The 21,245-nt window shown below is 38.4% G+C and overlaps 1 protein-coding gene across 1 annotated transcript in view; it reads right to left on the bottom strand.

Annotated features, from left to right (window-relative positions):
- The window catches only part of LOC126195528 (dynein beta chain, ciliary-like), a 930,907-nt gene that overhangs the window by 105,992 nt on the left and 803,670 nt on the right, over positions 1 to 21,245 (bottom strand). The window contains exon 49 of the mRNA XM_049934154.1: positions 18,414 to 18,649. Within this exon, the coding sequence (XP_049790111.1) occupies positions 18,414 to 18,649 (236 nt within the window). The remainder of the gene's footprint in view (positions 1 to 18,413; positions 18,650 to 21,245) is intronic.

Genomic DNA, 21,245 nt, shown 5'->3' with positions numbered 1-21,245 from the left:
TCAGCAAAGCAAAATTAAACCTGCCAGTAAGAGAAAAGTAGCCCTTCCTCATACATGCTGGAGCTTCTTCATATGAGAAATGGTTAACAATTGAAGAAAAATAAATTGCCAATTCCGTTGCAGCTTTTGTGGAATCCTGTAACCCACCAAATTTTTAATAACAAGTGACTGGAATGGAAACTTACCAAAGGATTTTCTCCCTGTTCTACATTTGAGAAATACAAAAATAATTTGCAGCAAATAGGGTACCATGTTCCTGTTCCTATGCCCATTCAGAGTGAAGTGGCAAACTTTTCCACCATAATTATCTTTTGATGTGTTGGAGATAGATTACATATATTTATAATCTATTTTAACCTTAATAAGCCTGCAGCTCATGATATAGTTGCTAGCATTGCTGCCTCTGGATCACAGGGTCTCAGGTTCGATTCGCGCCCAGGTTGGGGGTTTTCTCTGCCAGGGACTGGGTGTTTGTGTTGTCATTGAATGTGTAAATTTGGGACTTTGTACAGGCGGTGATGACTGTGCAGTTGAGTGCCCCACAAATTGAACATCATCATGATCAACCTTAATGAGCAGTCTCAAGTAGTTCATAAAGTAACGAAAAAATGCAATTTTTAAGTGTCTACTCACCTGATTTGCCTTCGGTTCCTCATTTAATAAAACAATGTTGATGAGGTTTAAGGCGCAGAAAGAAATCATTTGCTAAGTTTCAGTACCACCTGTTCCATACTAAAAAGGTACTGGGCTACAAGATCACTCTGAAACTGGAACTAAAGGAATTATTCACTATGGCCTGACTTGTTAGCCCTTTCTCTTAATAAAAAAAATGGTGGTTTTTGGCTGAAAAAGTTTAACAACCCAAATGAAAATAAATTGCCAGTCCTGTTGCAGATGCAGAGGAATCCTGTAATGCAGGACTGAAACTTACTGAAGGATTTTCTTTTTACACCTCAGTTATATTTGATATGTGAAAATGTTCAGCAAATACCATATGATCTATCCATTCCTACCCTTGTGCAGAGGGAGGAACTGAAGCTCTTACTGCAAATATTTTTTGATTCATCGACTTATTGACTTTGACAAATGGTTGGCAAGGTTCTGCAAGTTGTCAATGCATTCGCAGCTTCAGAGTTACGAAAGAATTTTACTGGGTCTGTTCTTCCCTGGAGCAAAACTGTAGTATTGTTCTATTAGATATAATTAATTTGGTGCCTCTGTATCTGTGGATAAAAATGTTACAAAAACATGATATTCATTACTTTATGCACTGCTTGAAACTATTCATTAATGTTAAAATAGATTATAAATAAATATATATGTTTAACACATTAAAAGATAGTTATGATGGAGAAGTTCACCACTAAACTCTGTATGGGGATAGGAACAGAAAAATGGTACACCATTTTCTGCAAATTATTTTCATATTTCTCAGGTGAACAATGGGAGAAAATCCTCTGGTAAGTTCCCATTTCTGTCATTCACAATTAAAAATATGGAGGTTTACAGGATTCCACCAAAACTGCAACAGATTTGGCAATTTATTTTTGTCTGAATTTTTAACCATTTCTCATACAAAGAAGATTCATCGGTTATGAGAAATGGCTACATTTCTCTTGTTGACAGGTTTAATTTTTCTTTTTTTCCAAAAACACAGTATAAATTGCACATATTCACCTTGCAATAGCTATTGTGACAGAATCTTACAACAGAATGTCTTATTAAACAAGAACTAGGTGATCAGGGCAGTCAATACTTTACGGAAAACCTCATTTTCATACTAACAAAATCTCTTTTTAATAATAGCTGTCAAACACACTTAAAAATTTACAGTACTGGATTGTAAACTAAAATAAAAACCCTAGCTTCTGCTATATCGCCATAGATAAGAAAGTACTGTAAGTTAACCATATAAAAAAGTATTCTCCTGGTTGTGTGGTATCAGTTGCCAAAGTCTTGTACTGATATCTCAACAGTTTATGAGATATGATTATATTAGAGGGAAACATTCCACGTAGGAAAAATATATCTAAAAACAAAGATGATGTGACTTACCAAATGAAAGTGCTGGCAGGTCGACAGACACACAAACAAACACAAATATACACACAAAATTCTAGCTTTCGCAACCAATGGTTGCTTCATCAGGAAAGAGGGAAGGAGAGGGAAAGACGAAAGGATGTGGGTTTTAAGGGAGAGGGTAAGGAGTCATTCCAATCCCGGGAGCGGAAAGACTTACCTTGGAGGAAAAAAGGACAGGTATACACTCGCACACACACACATATCCATCTGCACATACACAGACACGAGCAGACATTTGTAAAGGCAAAGAGTTTGGGCAGAGATGTCAGTCGAGGTGGAAGTACAGAGGCAAAGATGTTGAAAGACAGGTGAGGTATGAGCGGCGGCAACTTTAAATTAGCGGAGGTTGAGGCCTGGCGGATAACGAGAGGGGAGGATATACTGAAGGGTAAGTTCCCATCTCCGGAGTTCTGACAGGTTGGTGTTAGTGGGAAGTATCCAGATAACCCGGACGGTGTAACACTGTGCCAAGATGTGCTGGCCGTGCACCAAGGCATGTTTAGCCACAGGGTGATCCTCATTACCAACAAATACTGTCTGCCTGTGTCCATTCATGCGAATGGACAGTTTGTTGCTGGTCATTCCCACATAGAAAGCTTCACAGTGTAGGCATGTCAGTTGGTAAATCACGTGGGTGCTTTCACACGTGGCTCTGCCTTTGATTGTGTGCACCTTCTGGGTTACAGGACTGGAGTAGGTGGTGGTGAGAGGGTGCATGGGACAGGTTCTACAGCGGGGGCGGTTACAAGGGTAGGAGCCAGAGGGTAGGGAAAGTGGTTTGGGGATTTCATAGGGATGAACTAACAGGTTACGAAGGTTAGGTGGATGGCGAAAAGACACTCTTGGTGGAGTGGGAAGGATTTCATGAAGGATGGATCTCATTTCAGGGCAGGATTTGAGGAAGTCGTATCCCTGCTGGAGAGCCACATTTAGAGTCTGATCCAGTCCCGGAAAGTATCCTGTCACAAGTGGGGCACTTTTGTGGTTCTTCTGTGGGAGGTTCTGGGTTTGAGGGGATGAGGAAGTGGCTCTGGTTATTTGCTTCTGTGCCAGGTCGGGAGGGTAGTTGCGGGATGCGAAAGCTGTTTTCAGGTTGTTGGTGTAATGGTTCAGGGATTCAGGACTGGAGCAGATTCATTTGCCACGAAGACCTGGCTGTAGGGAAGGGACCATTTGATGTGGAATGGGTGGCAGCTGTCATAATGGAGGTACTGTTGCTTGTTGGTGGGTTTGATGTGGACGGACGTGTGAAGCTGGCCATTGGACAGATGGAGGTCAACGTCAAGGAAAGTGGCATGGGATTTGGAGTAGGACCAGGTGAATCTGATGGAACCAAAGGAGTTGAGGTTGGAGAGGAAATTCTGGAGTTCTTCTTCACTGTGAGTCCAGATCATGAAGATGTCATCAATAAATCTGTACCAAACTTGGGGTTTGCAGGCCTTGGTAACTAAGAAGGCTTCCTCTAAGCGACCCATGAATAGGTTGGCGTACGAGGGGGCCATCCTGGTACCCATGGCTGTTCCCTTTAATTGTTGGTATGTCTGGCCTTCAAAAGTGAAGAAGTTGTGGGTCAGGATGAAGCTGGCTAAGGTAATGAGGAAAGAGGTTTTAGGTAAGGTGGCAGGTGATCGGCGTGAAAGGAAGTGCTCCATTGCAGCGAGGCCCTGGACGTGCGGAATATTTGTGTATAAGGAAGTGGCATCAATGGTTATAAGGATGATTTCCAGGGGTAACAGATTGGGTAAGGATTCCAGGTGTTCGAGAAAGTGGTTGGTGTCTTTGATGAAGGATGGGAGACTGCATGTAATGGGTTGAAGGTGTTGATCTACGTAGGCAGAGATACGCTCTGTGGGGGTTTGGTAATCAGCTACAACTGGGCGGTCGGGATGGTTGGTTTTATGAATTTTGGGAAGAAGGTAGAAGGTAGGGGTGCGGGGTGTCGGTGGGGTCAGGAGGTTGATGGAGTCAGGTGAAAGGTTTTGTAGGGGGCCTAAGGTTCTGAGGATTCCTTGAAGCTCCGCCTGGACATCAGGAATGGGATTACCTTGGTAAACTTTGTATGTGGTGTTGTCTGAAAGCTGACGCAGTCCCTCAGCCACATACTCCCGACGATCAAGTACCACGGTCATGGAACCTTTGTCCGCCGGAAGAATGACGATGGATCGGTCAGCCTTCAGATCACGGATAGCTTGGGCTTCAGCAGTGGTGATGTTGGGAGTAGGATTGAGGTTTTTTAAGAAGGATTGAGAGGCAAGGCTGGAAGTCAGAAATTCCTGGAAGGTTTGGAGAGGGTGATTTTGAGGAAGAGGAGGTGGGTCCCGCTGTGATGGAGGATGGAACTGTTCCAGGCAGGGTTCAATTTGGATAGTGTCTTGGGGAGTTAGATCATTAGGAGTAGGATTAGGCCTCAACTCCTTTGGTTCCATCAGATTCACCTGGTCCTACTACTGGGAACTTGCCCTTCAGTATATCCTCTCCTCTCGTTATCCGCCAGGCCTCAACCTCTGCTAATTTCAAGTTGCCGCCGCTCATACCTCACCTGTCTTTCAACATCTTTGCCTCTGTACTTCCACCTCGACTGACATCTCTGCCCGAACTCTTTGCCTTTACAAATGTCTGCTCGTGTCTGTGTATGTACGGATGGATATGTGTGTGTGTGTGTGTGTGTGTGTGCGAGTGTATACCTGTCCTTTTTTCCCCCAAGGTAAGTCTTTCCGCTCCCAGGATTGGAATGACTCCTTACCCTCTCCCTTAAAACCCACATCCTTTCATCTTTCCCTCTCCTTCCCTCTTTCCTGATGAAGCAACCATTGGTTGCGAAAGCTAGAATTTTGTGTGTATGTTTGTGTTTGTTTGTGTGTCTGTCGACATGCCAGCACTTTCATTTGGTAAGTCACATCATCTTAGTTTATGAGATATGATGTATGTTATGAATATTTCAATCCCAAGCGCATGTGGTGAGAAGTGTATGTGCTACACAAATTCCATTTTCTCGAGATCGGAGACAGACAGAGACCTCCTCCAAAGTCTAAAGAAAAATTCAAAATCTTCACTAAATTTCACTCACAACGACATACTGTGTAATATGCACCAAACCAAAATCATAACGACCCATGTTTCTCATCACAAATTTTTTTTGAAGTTTGCACAGTGTCTTTCTTCAATGAGAAAGATTGCAGGGTGTGCAACTCAATTCTGTCAATGCAGTCCATCGACAGTGGGCAAAGAATGTTTCATTCATTCTGGCTCACTGACAGTGCAGGTCCGCACCTGTTGGCTCTTTCACCCGTTGCCATTATGTATTGCCTCAGTATATAACAAGGGGATATTTTCTGCACTGGCTCAAGCCACCTTGTGCTGTTCTGTCTTGCACAGGTAGCCCACTTTCTTTCTGTGTGGACCCATATATGGTAAAAAAAAAATGGCAGAAAGTACAGTCAGGAAATTATTTTAATAGTACCCCATGTCACTCATTGTACAATATGAAAATGTATGTTTACAGCATTCTTACGAAAAGAACTGTGTTTATGTTTGCATAAACCACAGTCCCTTTTCAAATATTGTTAACATTAACTTATCAAAAGTGATAAAGGCAAATTGTAAAAACTCAGTACAATGAGGTGACAAAATAATATAAACACTCTAGCATAAAAACATAATTTGAGAATCTTATTTCCTGAATTACTTATTTCACTTAGAATTTCACTGTACTGCTTGTATTGTGACCTCACCCATCTGGTACATGGGATATGAGACATGGTGAAATAGGCCTAGACTTCAAGAAGAATGTAAAAATCCCAATACGGAAGAAATAAACAGCTGATAGTTATGAACATTGCACAACCCTAAGTTTCATACATTATGGTTACAAAATACTAATACAATTTATGTGCACAAAAATGGAATTACTGGTAGAATCTGACTAATGAAAAATCAATTTTGGTTTCAGAGAACATCTTGGCAATAATTTATTTTAGAACATAGACTGATGAAGAACAAACCTACAGTTGTAGCACTTATAGGCCTTACAAAAACAGCTTCTGACAATGTTGACTAGAATACACTCCTGCAATTCTGAATTTATCATAATAAAACACATTGAGAAAATTGTTATCTACAACTGGTACAGATATCTGCCTGCAAATTATAAGATAAGGACATGAAATTGAGTCAGTTGTTGAGAATGGAGCAAAGTTGTAGCCTGCCCACAGTGTTATTCAATCTGTACATTGGGCAAGCACTAAGGCAAACCTGGGAGAATTTTAGAATAAGGAATTAAAGATTAGAGAGAAGAAACAAAAATATTTAGGCTTGGCACTGATATTGGAAATCTATCAGATATGGCAAATGACAGGGAAAGTCAGCTGAATAAAATGGACAGTGTATTGAAAAGAGGTTATAAGATGAACATCAACAAATGTAAAACAAGGAAAATGAAATGTACCAATCTGAGAGTACTGCGTTAGAAAATGAGACACTAACAAGTTATGCTACTTGAGTGAGCATCAAAATAACTGATAATGGCCACAGTAAAGAGCATATAAAATGTGTACTGGCAGAGGTAAAAAAAAATATGTTTGCCTGGAGTGATTTAGAGAAATTGTGGAAAACCTATATCAGCATGGCCATATGGGGATTTGAACCACTGTTCTCCTGAATGCAAATCCAGTGTGATAAACACAGTGACAAAGTAATAAATAATTACTGTATCAAACTGAAAGGAAAAGAGCTTTATGGTACAACTTGAATAAAACAAAGAATAGGTCAATGGAGACCCCCCAAGGCATCAAGGAACAGTTAATTTGGGAAGAGAGTGATGTTTGTTATGAGAAATTTACAGTGGATGCACTTGCATGGAGAGCTGCATGAAATCAGTCTTTGTACTCAATACCCAGTGGTGGTTTGAGAATATTTTTTTTGCACAAGTGACATATTGTATGGTGCTCCACCCCACACTTTCACTTCTGTCAGTTTTCACTACTAATTATGACACACATTCATATACAAATTCTGTATTTGGGCACCTCTGGTATCCCTCTTATCTTAGTACCCCAAGTGATCACTTATGTCACTCAGGGATTGAACTAACCTTGTGAACATCACACAAACAATCTCATCCAAAGGAATAAACAGAACTATCAGTGCAGTGCTCCTACTTATACCTGTCAAGTGTAAATGTCAAGTAATTGCAGAGCTGGCATAAACTGTTCTAAAAACCCATTTTTTTAATATGTTAATTCTGGAATACCATCCTCATACATTCCAGATCTATAACTACTTTGTGCTTCTTGAAGTTTAGATGCAATGTATCACTTATCCCCTGGCTGATTTCTTCTGCCAGTTTCAACAGGAGCAGTAGAAAGAGTTATTAGAAATATAGTGGTAGCTGGCTCTATCTGTGGGCAAGAACTAGAATCCAGTTGTAACAGAGCAACATGGAACTAGCCTACTTGTCCTTCTGCCACTCCTTACTTAAATATAATTTTTTTCTTTATTTGATGTGTTTTATGAATGACATATAGGCAACAATTACACAAAATAGATAGTTTCTTATTATAGGAAGAATTTATAAAGTTTTATCACTTATTGTGTAAGTGCCTGATTACTAATGACAGTAATCTAGTTAGTTTAACTGGAGGTAATTTTTATAAGAAACATATCAATAATTTAAGATTCAAACAATTTGGAGTTGAAATTCATAGTGAGCAAATATATGTTTCTGGCTAAATTGGTATAGCTTGTTTCCAAACTCTCATTCTTCTCTTTTTGATAAACATCTTATGTTTTCCAAAAATGTCGTATTTCACACATTATTTGTAACCTTGTTCCAGAACATTCGAATATTAAGTAAAGGTTATTTTCAAAATTCAGTACCATAACTATGTTGCTTTGATTTTTCGGATTTCAATTTGTCCTCTTTCACAAGGAAAACTTATTAGCTTCCAAATCATTTGTGCTATAAAATTTCACGTTTTAGCCATTTTTGGCAGGCTTCGTGAACCCCCACAAAAGTAGAAATAATATCTGTAGAGTAGTCCTTATAAATTTGCCTGTTTGTCACTCATACAGCTAATAGTTAAAAAGGCTTGCTGTGCTGCTTATTGTTAATTTGTATCTTTTGGTTTTGCTCTCTTTCCTATTATAAATTACAGTATTATAACAGATTTCAAGTTTTATTGTTATGTGCTTGCATAATTAGTTGTGTAGGCTAACACTTCAGTCAGCTGGCAGTCGTCATTCATAATGTTAATATCTGTGTGTTACTATTAAAATCTGTGAGCATCATGTAGTCAAACTGTACAGTGCTATGTGAGTCATTCCTGGCAACAACTTGTTAACTTGCAAGTACCAGATGTTATGTGAATGTCATATAATTGTGAACTGTGATTTTGTGTGTGTGTGAATTATCTGCATGGGTCCCAGGAAGAATGGGCAATATTCAGGGATAAGACAGGAACAACCACTTGAAGCAAAAGTCTATTGAACATAGACTCTAAAATGCATACCTTAAGAGCTATGAGCACTTTATCACCTTTGATACTGTTAAACAAAACTCTTTCACTGCAGGCTCTTTGCTTTCCATATTTTGGGATGAGATAGTATGGGCCAGAACAAGAAAAACTATCTAGTAACATGAACTCTAATGTGCATACCTTAGGTGCTATGAGCAGTTGTTCATCTTTGATACTGTGAAACATATCTCTTTTTGTGAAATGTGTTTTATTCATCTCATAACGTACATTTGCAATCCATTTGGTTTGCGTACAGGAGACATGTCAAAAATTTATAATACAGTTACAATGATTTTCACATTAATAAATTGTAGCACTACAATAAATAATAATACTATAAGGAAATTTATTGGAATATGTAGCACATTGTATCCAGCTCAAATTTCCAGTTTATCCTGCATTCACCCACTGAGTAATAACACCTCAGTGTCAGTACCTCACATAGCTTTCTTTTAAGTGAACCTAAATTCATCTGCATAAACTTGTTCCCTTTTAATTTATTACAAATTTTCATTCCCATGTATTGAGGTCGCTGGGCATACAGTCTGAGGCGGTGGGTCGGGAGCATAAAATTTTCTTTTTTTCTAGTATCATCTGAATGGACAAAATGATTTCCCTCAAATAATTCATGTCTGGTGTACAAAAATATAATAATCTGAATATAATAGAGGGAAACATTCCACGCGGGAAAAAATATATTTAAAAACAAAGATGATGTGACTTACCATACGAAAGCGCTGGCAGGTCGATAGATACACAAACAAACACATACATACACACAAAATTCAAGCTTTCACAAACAACGGTTGCTTTGTCAGGAAAGAGGGAAGGAGAGGGAAAGATGAAAGGATTGGGTTTTAAGGGAGAGGGTAAGGAGTCATTCCAATCCCGGGAGCAGAAAGACTTACCTTAGGGGGAAAAAAGGACAGGTATACACTCGCACACACACACATATCCATCCGCAAATACACTGATGTATGTGCGGATGGATGTGTGTGTGTGTGCTGTTGTTTTGAAGCAAATTTGTTCCTACATGGATAAAAACACCTTTTGGATATATGCTAACGCTTATCTGCTGTGTTCTCCCTAAGACATTGTTTAGGTGTGTATGCAATTGATGAGTCCAGATTCCAGGTCGATCATCAATTTCGGAGTATGGAACGACTATGTTTTTCAACCATGAGACACATTTAAAAGAATTCACTTTCTGTCTTATTATAATGCTTCTTTCTGTCTTTTTTGTACATTACGCTGGTCCACTTATATTTGTCTGATTCTTCCGTATCTTCAGTTTCTTTTTCTTTCATAATGGCGGCTGAATTTTATCATGGTTTGTCAGTTGTATCACTACATGTATTTGTCGAAGTAGATCCAACTAATACTCGATTTTTTTCTCATACACAACGCTTTCCACGTTTCAATGCAATATTTTCTTGCTTTAACAATGTCAGTTCTGCTTTCAGAGCAGTTCTGTGCTGGGACCCCTCTTGTTCCTGATTTTCATAAATGACCTGCCAAACTGAACACTAGCTAATGCTGTATTGTATGTGGATGATATAAGTCTTTTTATTAAAGCTCAAAATGAGACTGACTTGCAACACAAAGTAGAAATAACTAAAGAAGAAGCAGGAAAATGGTTTAGAGATAACTGTTTATTTGTAAATGAGCAAAAAACAGTATGGATGAATTTCAGCCATGTATCGAATAAAGTAAAGTCCAATATAGTTTTGAAACTTGGTGAACAGAAGATTTTACAAACTTCAAACACAAAATTTTTAGGTATCTGGTTAGACGAGCATCTGAAGTGGGATAAACATATTGAAATGCTCAATAAAAAGCTAAGTAAATGCTGCTATATTCTCAGAATGCTGAAAAACTGCTGCAGAGAAAAAACAGTAATATGTGCTGATTATGCTCTTATGCATAGTCTATTGCGGTATGGTGTCTTATTTTGGGGTAATTCAAGTCTGGCAAACCGGTCATTCATTATTCAAACACGAGCATTAAGAATAATGAAAGGGGCTGTACCAAGAGAGCCCTGCAGGGAAATTTTCAAAGAATTTCAAATAATGTTGCTTCCATCTTTATATAACTATGAAAGTATCTGCTTTTTCAAATCTCACCCCCAATTTTCTTCTTTAAATAGTGAGTGCCATGACTACCCAACAAGACACAGGAATGATTTCCACAGAGAAACACACAAAACAGCCCAATATCACAAAAGTGCAATATATCACCCCAAAATCCTTTTTAGTGCTCTTCCCTTAAGCATCAAACAGATAGAAAAGTTTTACATTTTTAAAAATGAGCTTAAAAAAATGTTATTAAGAGAATGTTTTTACAGTGGTACAGAGTACATGGATTTTCAGAACATAGTGACATAGTGGTGAATGATAGTGATAATTCATATTTGAACAAATGTATGAAAATAGTCTGCCTGTACACACTATAATTAATTAATTATTGTTTCTTCTGTTATTCTCTACTAGAGTGGTCAATGATCATGATAAGTCATATCTGGAAAACAAATGTATGAAAAAGTATGCATTATAAATAATTAATTATTGTTTGTTTTGTTATTATGTACTATACGCTGCATGAGATATATATTTATATATGTTTTACCACCATAGGCCTATGTTATTAATTAACTGTATAATTACAAACTCATGGTGTGGGTTCCTGTTGTCATGTCCTAGTTCATGAACCACGGGCAATGTATGAGTGGCCAAGTAAGTGGTCCTGACAGTCAGGATACCAGTTACATTGGAATAAGGCTGGGAATCTTGGACATATTCTGAGTCGTGGTCATCACCTTTGTGCTCAGACGGCAAAGACTACCAAATCTACTGGTTAGTTCCTCAACCGTTAGGGGTAAAACCCAATGGGACCCGGGGCAAGTAAGGCTAGCAACCTGCTTCCCTGGTACTTTAAATATGATGCTGGCAACAATCAGAGCAAAATGCCTCGGACCTTTGGAAGTGACGGAGTCCCACCTCTAATTGACAAACCAGGGACTCCTAAGATACGACTCCACAAACGAATGGTAACGAGATGGGGAGCTGTTAATATCAATGGGGGCTACTCTGGGAAGAAGGTAGAGTTGGCAGAGGCTGCAAGTAAGATGGGGTTGGACGTTTTAGCTGTTAGTGACATTCGGGTAAGGGGTGAGAAAGAAGAGGAAGTGGGAGAATACAAGGTTTACCTGTCAGGAGTCAAAGCAGGAATAGCACAATGGGGTATAGGGCTTTACATCAGGAAAGAAATGGAATCCAGCGTAGTTGCAATAAGGTACGTAAATGAACGACTGATGTAGATAGATCTGACAGTGTCTAACAAGAAAATTAGGATAGTGTCAGTATATTTGCATTGTGAAGGGACAGATCAAGATAAGATGGATAGTTTTTATGACACACTCAGTGACGTAGTTGTTGGAGTAAAGGACAAGGACAGTGTTCTGCTCATGGGTGATTTTAATGCCAGGATTGGAAATCGAACAGAAGGGTATGAAAAGGTTATGGGTAAATTTGGAGAGGATATGGAGGCCAACAGGAACGGGAAACAACTCTTGGATTTCTGTGCCAGTATGGGCTTAGTAATCACAAACTTCTTTTTTAAACATAAGAACATTCACCGATATACTTGGGAAGGCAGGGGAACCAGATCTGTCATTGACTATATAATAACAGATCAGGAATTCAGGAAGGCTGCGAGGGATACACGTGTATTCAGGGGATTCTTTGACACTGATCACTATTTAATCTGCAGTGAAATCGATACTGTGAGGCCAAAAGTGCAGCAGGTCAGGTCCATACGTAGGAGGATAAGAGGGGAGAAACTTCAGGATAAGGAAATCAGGCACAAGTGCATAACAGTGATCTCAGAAAGGTACCAGTTAGTTGAATGTAGTCAATTACAGTCATTGGAAAAGGAATGGACAAGGTACAGGGACACAGTACTAGAAGTGGCTAAAGAATGTCTTGGAACAGTAGTGTGTAAAGGCAGGATGAAGCAAACAGCTTGGTGGAATGACACAGTCAAGGCAGCCTGTAAAAGGAAAAAGATGGCGTATCAAAAATGGCTACATACTAGAACTCAGGTAGACAGAGAAAGTTATGTTGAAGAAAGAAACAAAGCCAAACAGATAATTGCAGCATCCAAGAAGAAATCTTGGGAAGACTTTGGAAACAGGTTGGAGACTTTCTGTCAAGCTGCTGTAAAACCATTCTGGAGTGTAATTAGCAGTCTTCGAAAGGGAGGTAAGAAGGAAATGACAAGTATTATGGACAGGTCAGGAAAACTGCTGGTGAATCCTGTTGATGCCTTGGGCAGATGGAGCGAATATTTTGAAGAGTTGCTCAATGTAGATGAAAATACGATCAGTAATGTTTCAGATTTCTATGTATAATGGGATAGGAATGATGATGGAAATAGGATCACATTTGAGGAAGTGGAGAAAATGGTCAATATGTTGCAGTGCAATAAAGCGGCTGGGGTGGATGAAATTAAGTCAGAACTCATCAAATACAGTGGAATGTCAAGTCTCAAATGGATACACAGGACAATTGAAATGGCGTGGGAGTCGGGACAGGTTCTATCAGACTGGACGAAAGCAGTAATCACACCAATCTTTAAACATGGAAGCAGAAAAGATTGTAACAACTACAGAGGTATCTCTTTAATCAGCGTTTTGGGTAAAATCTTCTCAGGTATTGTTGAAAGGAAAGTTCGAGTATTAGTTGAGGACAAATTGGATGAAAATCAGTGTGGGTTTAGGCCTCTTGGAGGTTGTCAGGACCAGATCTTTAGCTTACAGAAAATAATGGAGAAGTGTTACGAGTGGAACAGGGAATTGTATCTATGCTTTATAGATCTAGAAAAGGCATATGACTGGGTTCCTAGAAGGAAGTTATTGTCTGTTCTACGAGATTATGGAATAGGAGCCAAACTTTTGCAAGCAATTAAAGGTCTTTACATAGATAGTCAAGCAGCAGTTAGAGTTGACGGTAAATTGAGTTCATGGTTCAGAGTAGTTTCAGGGGTAAGACAAGGCTGCAACCTGTCTCCACTGTTGTTCATATTATTTATGGATCATATGTTGAAAACAATAAACTGGCTGGGTGAGATTAAGATATGTGAACACAAAATAAGCAGTCTCGCATATGCGGATAACTTAGTTGTGATGGAAGATTCAATTGAAAGTTTGCAAAGTAATACTTCAGATCTAGATCAGAAATGTAAGGACTATGGTATGAAGATTAACATCTCCAAAACGAAAGTAATGGCAGTGGGAAAGAGATATAAACGGATTGAGTGCCAAATAGGAGGAAAAAAGTTAGAACAGGTGGACAGTTTCATGTACTTAGGATGCATATTCTCACAGGATGGCAACATAGTGAAAGAACTGGAAGCGAGGTGTAGCAAAGCTAATGCAGTGAGCACTCAGCTATGATCTACTCTCTTCTGCAAGAAGGAAGTCAGTACCAAGACTAAGTTATCTGTGCACCGTTCAGTCTTTCGACCAACTTTGTTGTATGGGAGCGAAAGCTGGATGGATTCAGGTTACCTTATCAATAAGGTTGAGGTTACGGATATGAAAGTAGCTAGGATGATTGCAGGTACTAGTAGATGGGAACAATGGCAGGAGGGTGTCCACAATGAGGAAATCAAAGAAAAACTGGGAATGAACTCTATAGATGTAGTAGTCTGGGTGAACAGTGTTAGATGGTGGGGGCATGTTACACTGACTGAACACTGAACACTGAAAGGCATAATCAGTCTTAAATGATGAAGATGATGATTACAAACTCATATAATGTAACATGACAACTCCTATATCATTGTATATGATAAAATGGATGCTCAATAAATGAATGAATGAATGAATCAATGTCACTTTTAAGAACACGAATAATTTCGTCTTTTGTCTTTAGTGCAGATGTTAATCACTCATTTTCGTCACTCATATAGTCGAAGCATGTCCACTGAATATCGTCATTTATTAATTTCAGACACACATTTGCACACTTCTTGTGTAACCAAAAGATGCAGTTAATGCACCGAATTCCTTTGACTACACGTTTTTTACACTTTCTGCACGAAGAACCATTTAAGTTCAACTGATTTTGGAGCATCCTATCACCACACAATCCTACCAGCAACATCTTGTTCTTTTTCTACTAGTGCTCATAGCTCTTAAGATGCACTTCTTAGGGCCCATATTTACTTGACACTTTTGTTGTTTTGGTCTGTAATTCCTCCTCCAAATATATGGAAAGCAAGTGATTTGTTTCACAGTAATGAAGATGAGGACATGCCTGTAGCTCTTAACGTATGCATTTTAGAGCCTAAGTTTACTTGCCTTTTTTTGTCAAATGATCACTCCTGTCATATCTCTGAATATTGATCATTCCTCCTGGGACTCATTCTATATCCATCACATCCATGTATGTGTAATATAAGCTGACACGAATTTAGTGTGAGACTGTTTGTTGATGAGTGTAGCTTAATGATTTGGTATAAAAATTGACACACATACTGATCATCAGAACACAAAAATTGTTTTTTAATAAATATGAAGGAATTGAAAATTGTGTGTTGCAGTGTAGAATATGTTCTTTAATGAATGTCATTCCAACCCATTAATAGCAGTAGAGTGAGCCAAGACTACAGATTATGAGACAACCAAAGGCAAATCACCAGATCACGTAAGTTACAAGCTCCACAGCAAATACCACTTTATCTCTTTTATCATGGACCCAGTGGATATGTTGCTTATGGCTTATTACAGAGAATGCCATTCCATGAGTGGGCACTCAACAACATGGAATACCAGTGACTTCAAATCAGACAAGAGTATATATGGCTGTAACACTATTAGAAGCTGTCAGATTGAGTGTGGTAGCTCAGATGCTAAGCACAGAAGCTTCTTATGGGATCCATCCCATAAGCACCTGCAGTTATCATTAACCATTCATGGTGGGTTGTGCTTATTACCCTTTCTTGTCATTAACATTTTTGTTGCTGCTAGGGGAAGAGTTAGTAGTACACATTGTTTGCAATTTCAGCTACTGGTATTCAAAATTCAAACTTTAATTATAAGACAATATAACATCGAGGTTACTAAGGCACTGGGCTTGCTTGCTTGCCTTTTTTTGTGGGTGGTGGTGTAGGAGAAGAGTTCACATCTGCATATGGCCATGCAGATTTAGGTTTTCTATGGTTTTCCCATATTGATGAATATGAATGTCAGGATGGTTCCTCTGAAAAGGACATAGCCCATTGCTTTCCTCATCCTAGCCCTATTCACATATATGATCCATCCCTAATGATCCCATCAACAATGCAATGTTAAATTCTGATCCCATTTTGGCCCTCTTCTTAGTGAGATTCCCCTTTTTTTGAAGACTGGTACATTCATTGCATTATACACTCTGATGCCAAGTGAAAGATTCCTTATGGAGAAAAGTCACAAGCTGTGGTTGCCTTATTATCTGTCATTTCCCTACATTGTCCTTTGTTACATTTGGAAAGCTGGAAAGCCACATTGGCTCCTCATAAAGTTCAATTGTTAAGGGAATGGTCTGCAAAAGTAAAGGTTCAGTACAGTGTATGGAAGATTGATTCTGAAATTTTTTTTATACCGGTAATTTGGAGATTTTATGACAGTTCAGTAGTATAGGTGTCTAAACCATTTGATAACTTTAAACTGAATGACTTACTTATGAAAACTGATTTTAATCTTAAAAAAGACAGTGCGGCAAAGTGCCTCCCTAACCATTTTTAAGCAGCTGCACATATGTTGCTGATTATAGTGGGCACAATGACTGATGTAGAAATTGGCTTAATTTAGATCTTAGACATTTGCAAAAATTCCAGTCACTATCCCAAGCAGAAAAGAGGAATGATCAAAGCACTGGTGGACTGGGCTAAAAGAACCTTGAATCATGGTAATTGGAGGACAAGTTCAATCATTTAAGAACTGCTTTCAGAAGAAACGGTGATCCTGACAAAAAGATAAATTGGGCTCTACACCCTGAAAGGTCTGGAGTTTTTATGAAAAAGACCCACCTAATGAGAAAGTCTTCCTCCTATTCTTAAAAACAGTCACAGACTGCATCAGCAGAGTACTAAGAAGAGACAGTACTGATGCAGTGTTTAAACCACCAACAAAGTTGCATATATATATTTGAAAAATGCAAAGAACCAATGCCTACTGCTTGGCATGGCAAGAGTAAATGAAATTCTTTGCACATATTGTCATGTGTGCACAGGAACTACCAAAAGATGCATGAAGAACCAACTTCATAAACCCAAGAGCAATTGTTATCTGAGAAATGCTGATTAATCAGTGGTATCAGAACATGCACAGGAGCCAGGGAACCCCTAAATTCATTTCTCCAATAATGTGGGTTTATAAAGATTGAATCATTACTATGCTAGGATGTACACAGGCACCACAAAAATCCATAAGCACAAAACAACTTCAAAAGAAAAAATAAGGACTGAAGTTAGACAAGATGTGAAACTTAGCGTTAAAGCAAATAGTGGCATCTTATCCTCACTACAAGCTTAACAGCACACACCAGCATGTCACCATAGTCTTAGGCAGCGGTCTGATGAGGTCACAACCAAGTCATTGTGTGGATATGTAAAAACAATATCGCTTTCTGAGCTGTTTTAAGTTTGAAACTGCTATTGGAATCTATGTTGTTTCTGATGATGCCTCCAGCAACGGAAAATAAAACACTGGGCAGAGAAATATGCTTTGGATCACATCCTAATGTTCATAAAACAAAACACTTTGTATAATGATATAAGAACTTGTAATGACCATCTGCATACGGATGACAGGTACATCTCACAATATTTCCTTTTAGTGTTTCCTGGTAATTCCTCTGAATTGAATTGAATTTTTGAATATTATGTTTATTACCTTACCACAACTTTCTGAAGCTGGGGGAAAAAAAAAGAGAGAGAAAGAAAAAAAAACTATATTAACATTTACCTTGGTAGCAGCAGTGAATCAGTGATATTATATATCTTACAAGTTTTAGAGTTTTCAAACAAAGAATGGGAGGAAACATTTTCAAACTTACTCCACATATATCGAAGTTTCTAAATTGCACCCTCCAAGAAACATTAGAGAGAAGTGTGTACCACCGCACTGATATTTCTACCAAATGCCTGAGGGCATACAAAAATCTCTAGTATTCTTTGGAGATGCTGAATAAGTAAAATGCCAGGGTTACTCTGAGTTATATTTTCTGGGCATTTATGCAAGTGTGTTTAAACTGAAGCTTTTAAATAACACCACTGGATGTGCTGCATAAAAAGAACACATCTGTTAAACTCAAAAACTCACACCAAAAATTTAACTGATTATTAAGAATACTTCCATATTTATATTAAACTCAGATATTATGAATTATTGTGTGTGAAAGCAAGACTGTATACACAAGTCTTAAGTGAATAATTATGAAATTCTAGAGGTTAATTCAACCCCCAAAAATGTTGACTCCAAATCTGAAGTGGAACTCTATAACTAGGATGTGATTTAGTACTATACTCCCATGTTACAAAACCAATATAAAAAAATATTAAATGCTACCAATGATTAAGAAAACTGAACAATAAATAATATTAAAAATGTAACATGGTACACTTGTGAGAGTTGTGAAACTGAAGTTAAATAGCTGAAGAAAAAAAAATTATTTTATATATGCTGCATTGTTGTTCAGCACTACTCAGCTTAAAAAGATTTAATTTTTAATTTATTACAATTAAAAGTCATTGCCAATATAATGCATGTACGTTTACCTGATAGTCAAGATTTGGTGGTGCTTTGAATCCCGGTGCAAGAAACAAGTCTCCATCCAGCAGTTCAGGCTTCATATATTCATTGAGATATGTTCGACACAAATGGCGGTCCCAGTCATCTGTGATGTGTCCTCCATACATAATTTCACCAAACAGATAGCGCAAGTCTTCCCATGGGACCTTTGTACTATTTTCTAAGTAGTTGTATAGTACATTCACACTTATTGTTAAGTCACCTGGAATAGTATGAAGCAAAAAATACTGCCACACTCAGGTAACACAACAACTGAAAATTATGGCCTCGAGCACATACGAAATTTAAAAAAAAATCATATTCCAATTGGCAGGTGTATCAATTCCCTCTAACTTGTTTATCGTCACTTTAATGTATCAGTGCTTTTCTCTACTTTAAATGTTATGCTGTATTTTTTTATGTCTTTTAATCAGAGGTAGCCAGTTAGAATTAGCCCCGGAATGGGAAAATAAATGTTGGTGTCAAACTCATAGTGCCAGACTGTGTCTACAGTGTGTTTCAAAGTGAGGGTGTAATGACTCTGTTGACTGTAATACTGCAATCAGTTGGTGTATTAAACTCGACAGCCCTTGTGGTGCTATTCAAGAAAGGCAGGCTGTGTGCTAGTGCCATGTTTCACTCTCTTCCTTGTCACTGTCATACAACACAAGCATGACACTACAATGTTCACACATTCATTACAATCAGCTACATTCCACAGATGCACTTAATACACAAGTTTCACATGCGGTAAGGAAAGGAGCCATTGTATAGAAAGGAAGAAAAGCCTCAAGGTCTCACAGTCAACTGTAATATATTTTCTTAATTATTCTTTCTGTTCAGGAACAGTTGCTCAGAAATTTGGACAGTGGTGATGTTTCAGACGTTCTAATTTTGATGGGTTGTTGTTTACATTCTTATGCAGGTGCCAAGCATTATGACGTTCTTTGAAAAATCATACTTTCAACAGATGTGTTCCATTTTTTCTATTTACTCTTTCTTACTACTTCCATTATCACTCTTCCTAGATCAACAGTTGTTTCATTAAGAAATTGAAATGTGCTGCAATAACTTCGATGTGGTGTAGTGACACACATGTACAAACTGTTGATAAACAAACCATCTCTAGTTACAAAACCTTCGTACCCCTTCCAGTCTTGTTTTTGAGAAAGTGGTTCATGACAGAAAATACTCATTTTTCTGCATGGACATTGTTTGCTATCTTTCTGACTGGCTTTCATACAGGAGTCGGCTTATAGAAAGTCCAACAAAACCTCACAATTGAAGTCCTAGTGGAGCTAACAAGCCAGACACTATTCATTCATGTGGACGACTGTTCAGTGATCTGCCTACACAAAATACTGTGCAGGAATTACACCATATGATACGATTGCTTTCTCAGGTGATCTTGCCTTTGATAGGTTTGGATAAGGTCTGGTTAGACTCGAGTACAATGTGCACGGTGGGTGTATGAGTTAGGTATTACACATGGGTCATCCACAGCCATGTGACAAGTGGTTCAGAGTAGGTGTGTAAGACTGGACTAGGACATTGTGTTGATTGGGTGGGGAGGGAAGGATTGCGAGTACACATGCCTCATTTCTAGGCACAATGACAAATAATTGTTAAAAATGTTTAGAAGATATTTTTGTTATTATTATTGTTATTATTGGCCACATTGATCCACTTGAGTCATCCCATGTCCAAGTTTTTTTAGAAGGTTGTACTTTTCTCTGGCAATCTGTGCAACACCGTTTCATTCTTTTGTATCATAATTCTCTCAATTTGTCTGGAATCTCTATGGTCCTTCTATGTGTCATTTCTGGTGAAAGTTTGTGGTTCTTAAGAAGAGTACCAATTTTATTTTAGTTCTCTGCATCCGTTATCTGGGGTCCAGCTGCATTAAAGTATTTCTGGATTTCTCAGATACATTGTCTTCTTCCAAAGATTTATCATCACAATTTGTTGTATAATGCTGTTTCCTAGCATTCTCTTTTTCATTATCCTGGTCGTTGGTTCAATCTCTCAATATAGAGTTTCTGTGGGGAAGATTCTCCAGACTCCTCTGGATTGACATTTTTTATTTATGAAAGTTCTCTTGATTCTTCTTTCAGTTTTGAAGAGCTGATCAGTTCTTTCATTTTTAATCTGAAAAAGGGTTTTGCAGGTACAAGTGACTTCTGGGTGGGTTATTGTTTTATAGTGTTGGATATTAATGTTTGTGATTTTTGTTCTGTTCTTCTTGTAAAGAAACTTTGCTGGGTGCATTTTCTTTGCATCTCTGCACTTTGTATATTCTGGTTACATCTTTTGACTTCTGAGCGTTTTGTGTGTGTGTGTGTCAAATAAAATCTGAGTCCACTTTGTTCGATGTATTAATTGTGAACCCAGAACTAATCAGATGTAACAGGTTATGGGCACAGAAATGCAAAACATATAATGTTTTGTGGAAAGTTAATATCAGATGAGTAACAATAATCCACATATCAGAGAAGGAAAGTTGCCACTCACCATAGAGCGGAGCTGCTGAGTCATGATAGGCACAACAAAAAGATTCACACAATTATAGCTTTCGGCCAGTAAGGCCTTTGTCAGCAGTAGACACACATACATACACGCACTCACGCAAACACAACTTGCACGCACGTCTGCAGTCTCAGAGAACTGAAATTACATTGCGAGCAGCAGCACCAGTGCATGGTGGGAATGGCAACTGTGTGGGGGTAAGGAGGAGGCTGAGGAGGGGAGGGGCAGTGATAGGATGGTGTGAGTGGTGGACAGTGAAGTATTGCAGTTTAGACAGAGGACAGGTGAGAAAG

This window comes from Schistocerca nitens, chromosome 7, assembly GCF_023898315.1.
Source record: "Schistocerca nitens isolate TAMUIC-IGC-003100 chromosome 7, iqSchNite1.1, whole genome shotgun sequence".
Lineage (NCBI taxonomy): Eukaryota > Metazoa > Arthropoda > Insecta > Orthoptera > Acrididae > Schistocerca > Schistocerca nitens.
Note: the sequence above shows the minus strand (reverse complement) of the source record. Positions and strands in the feature narration are given on the sequence as shown.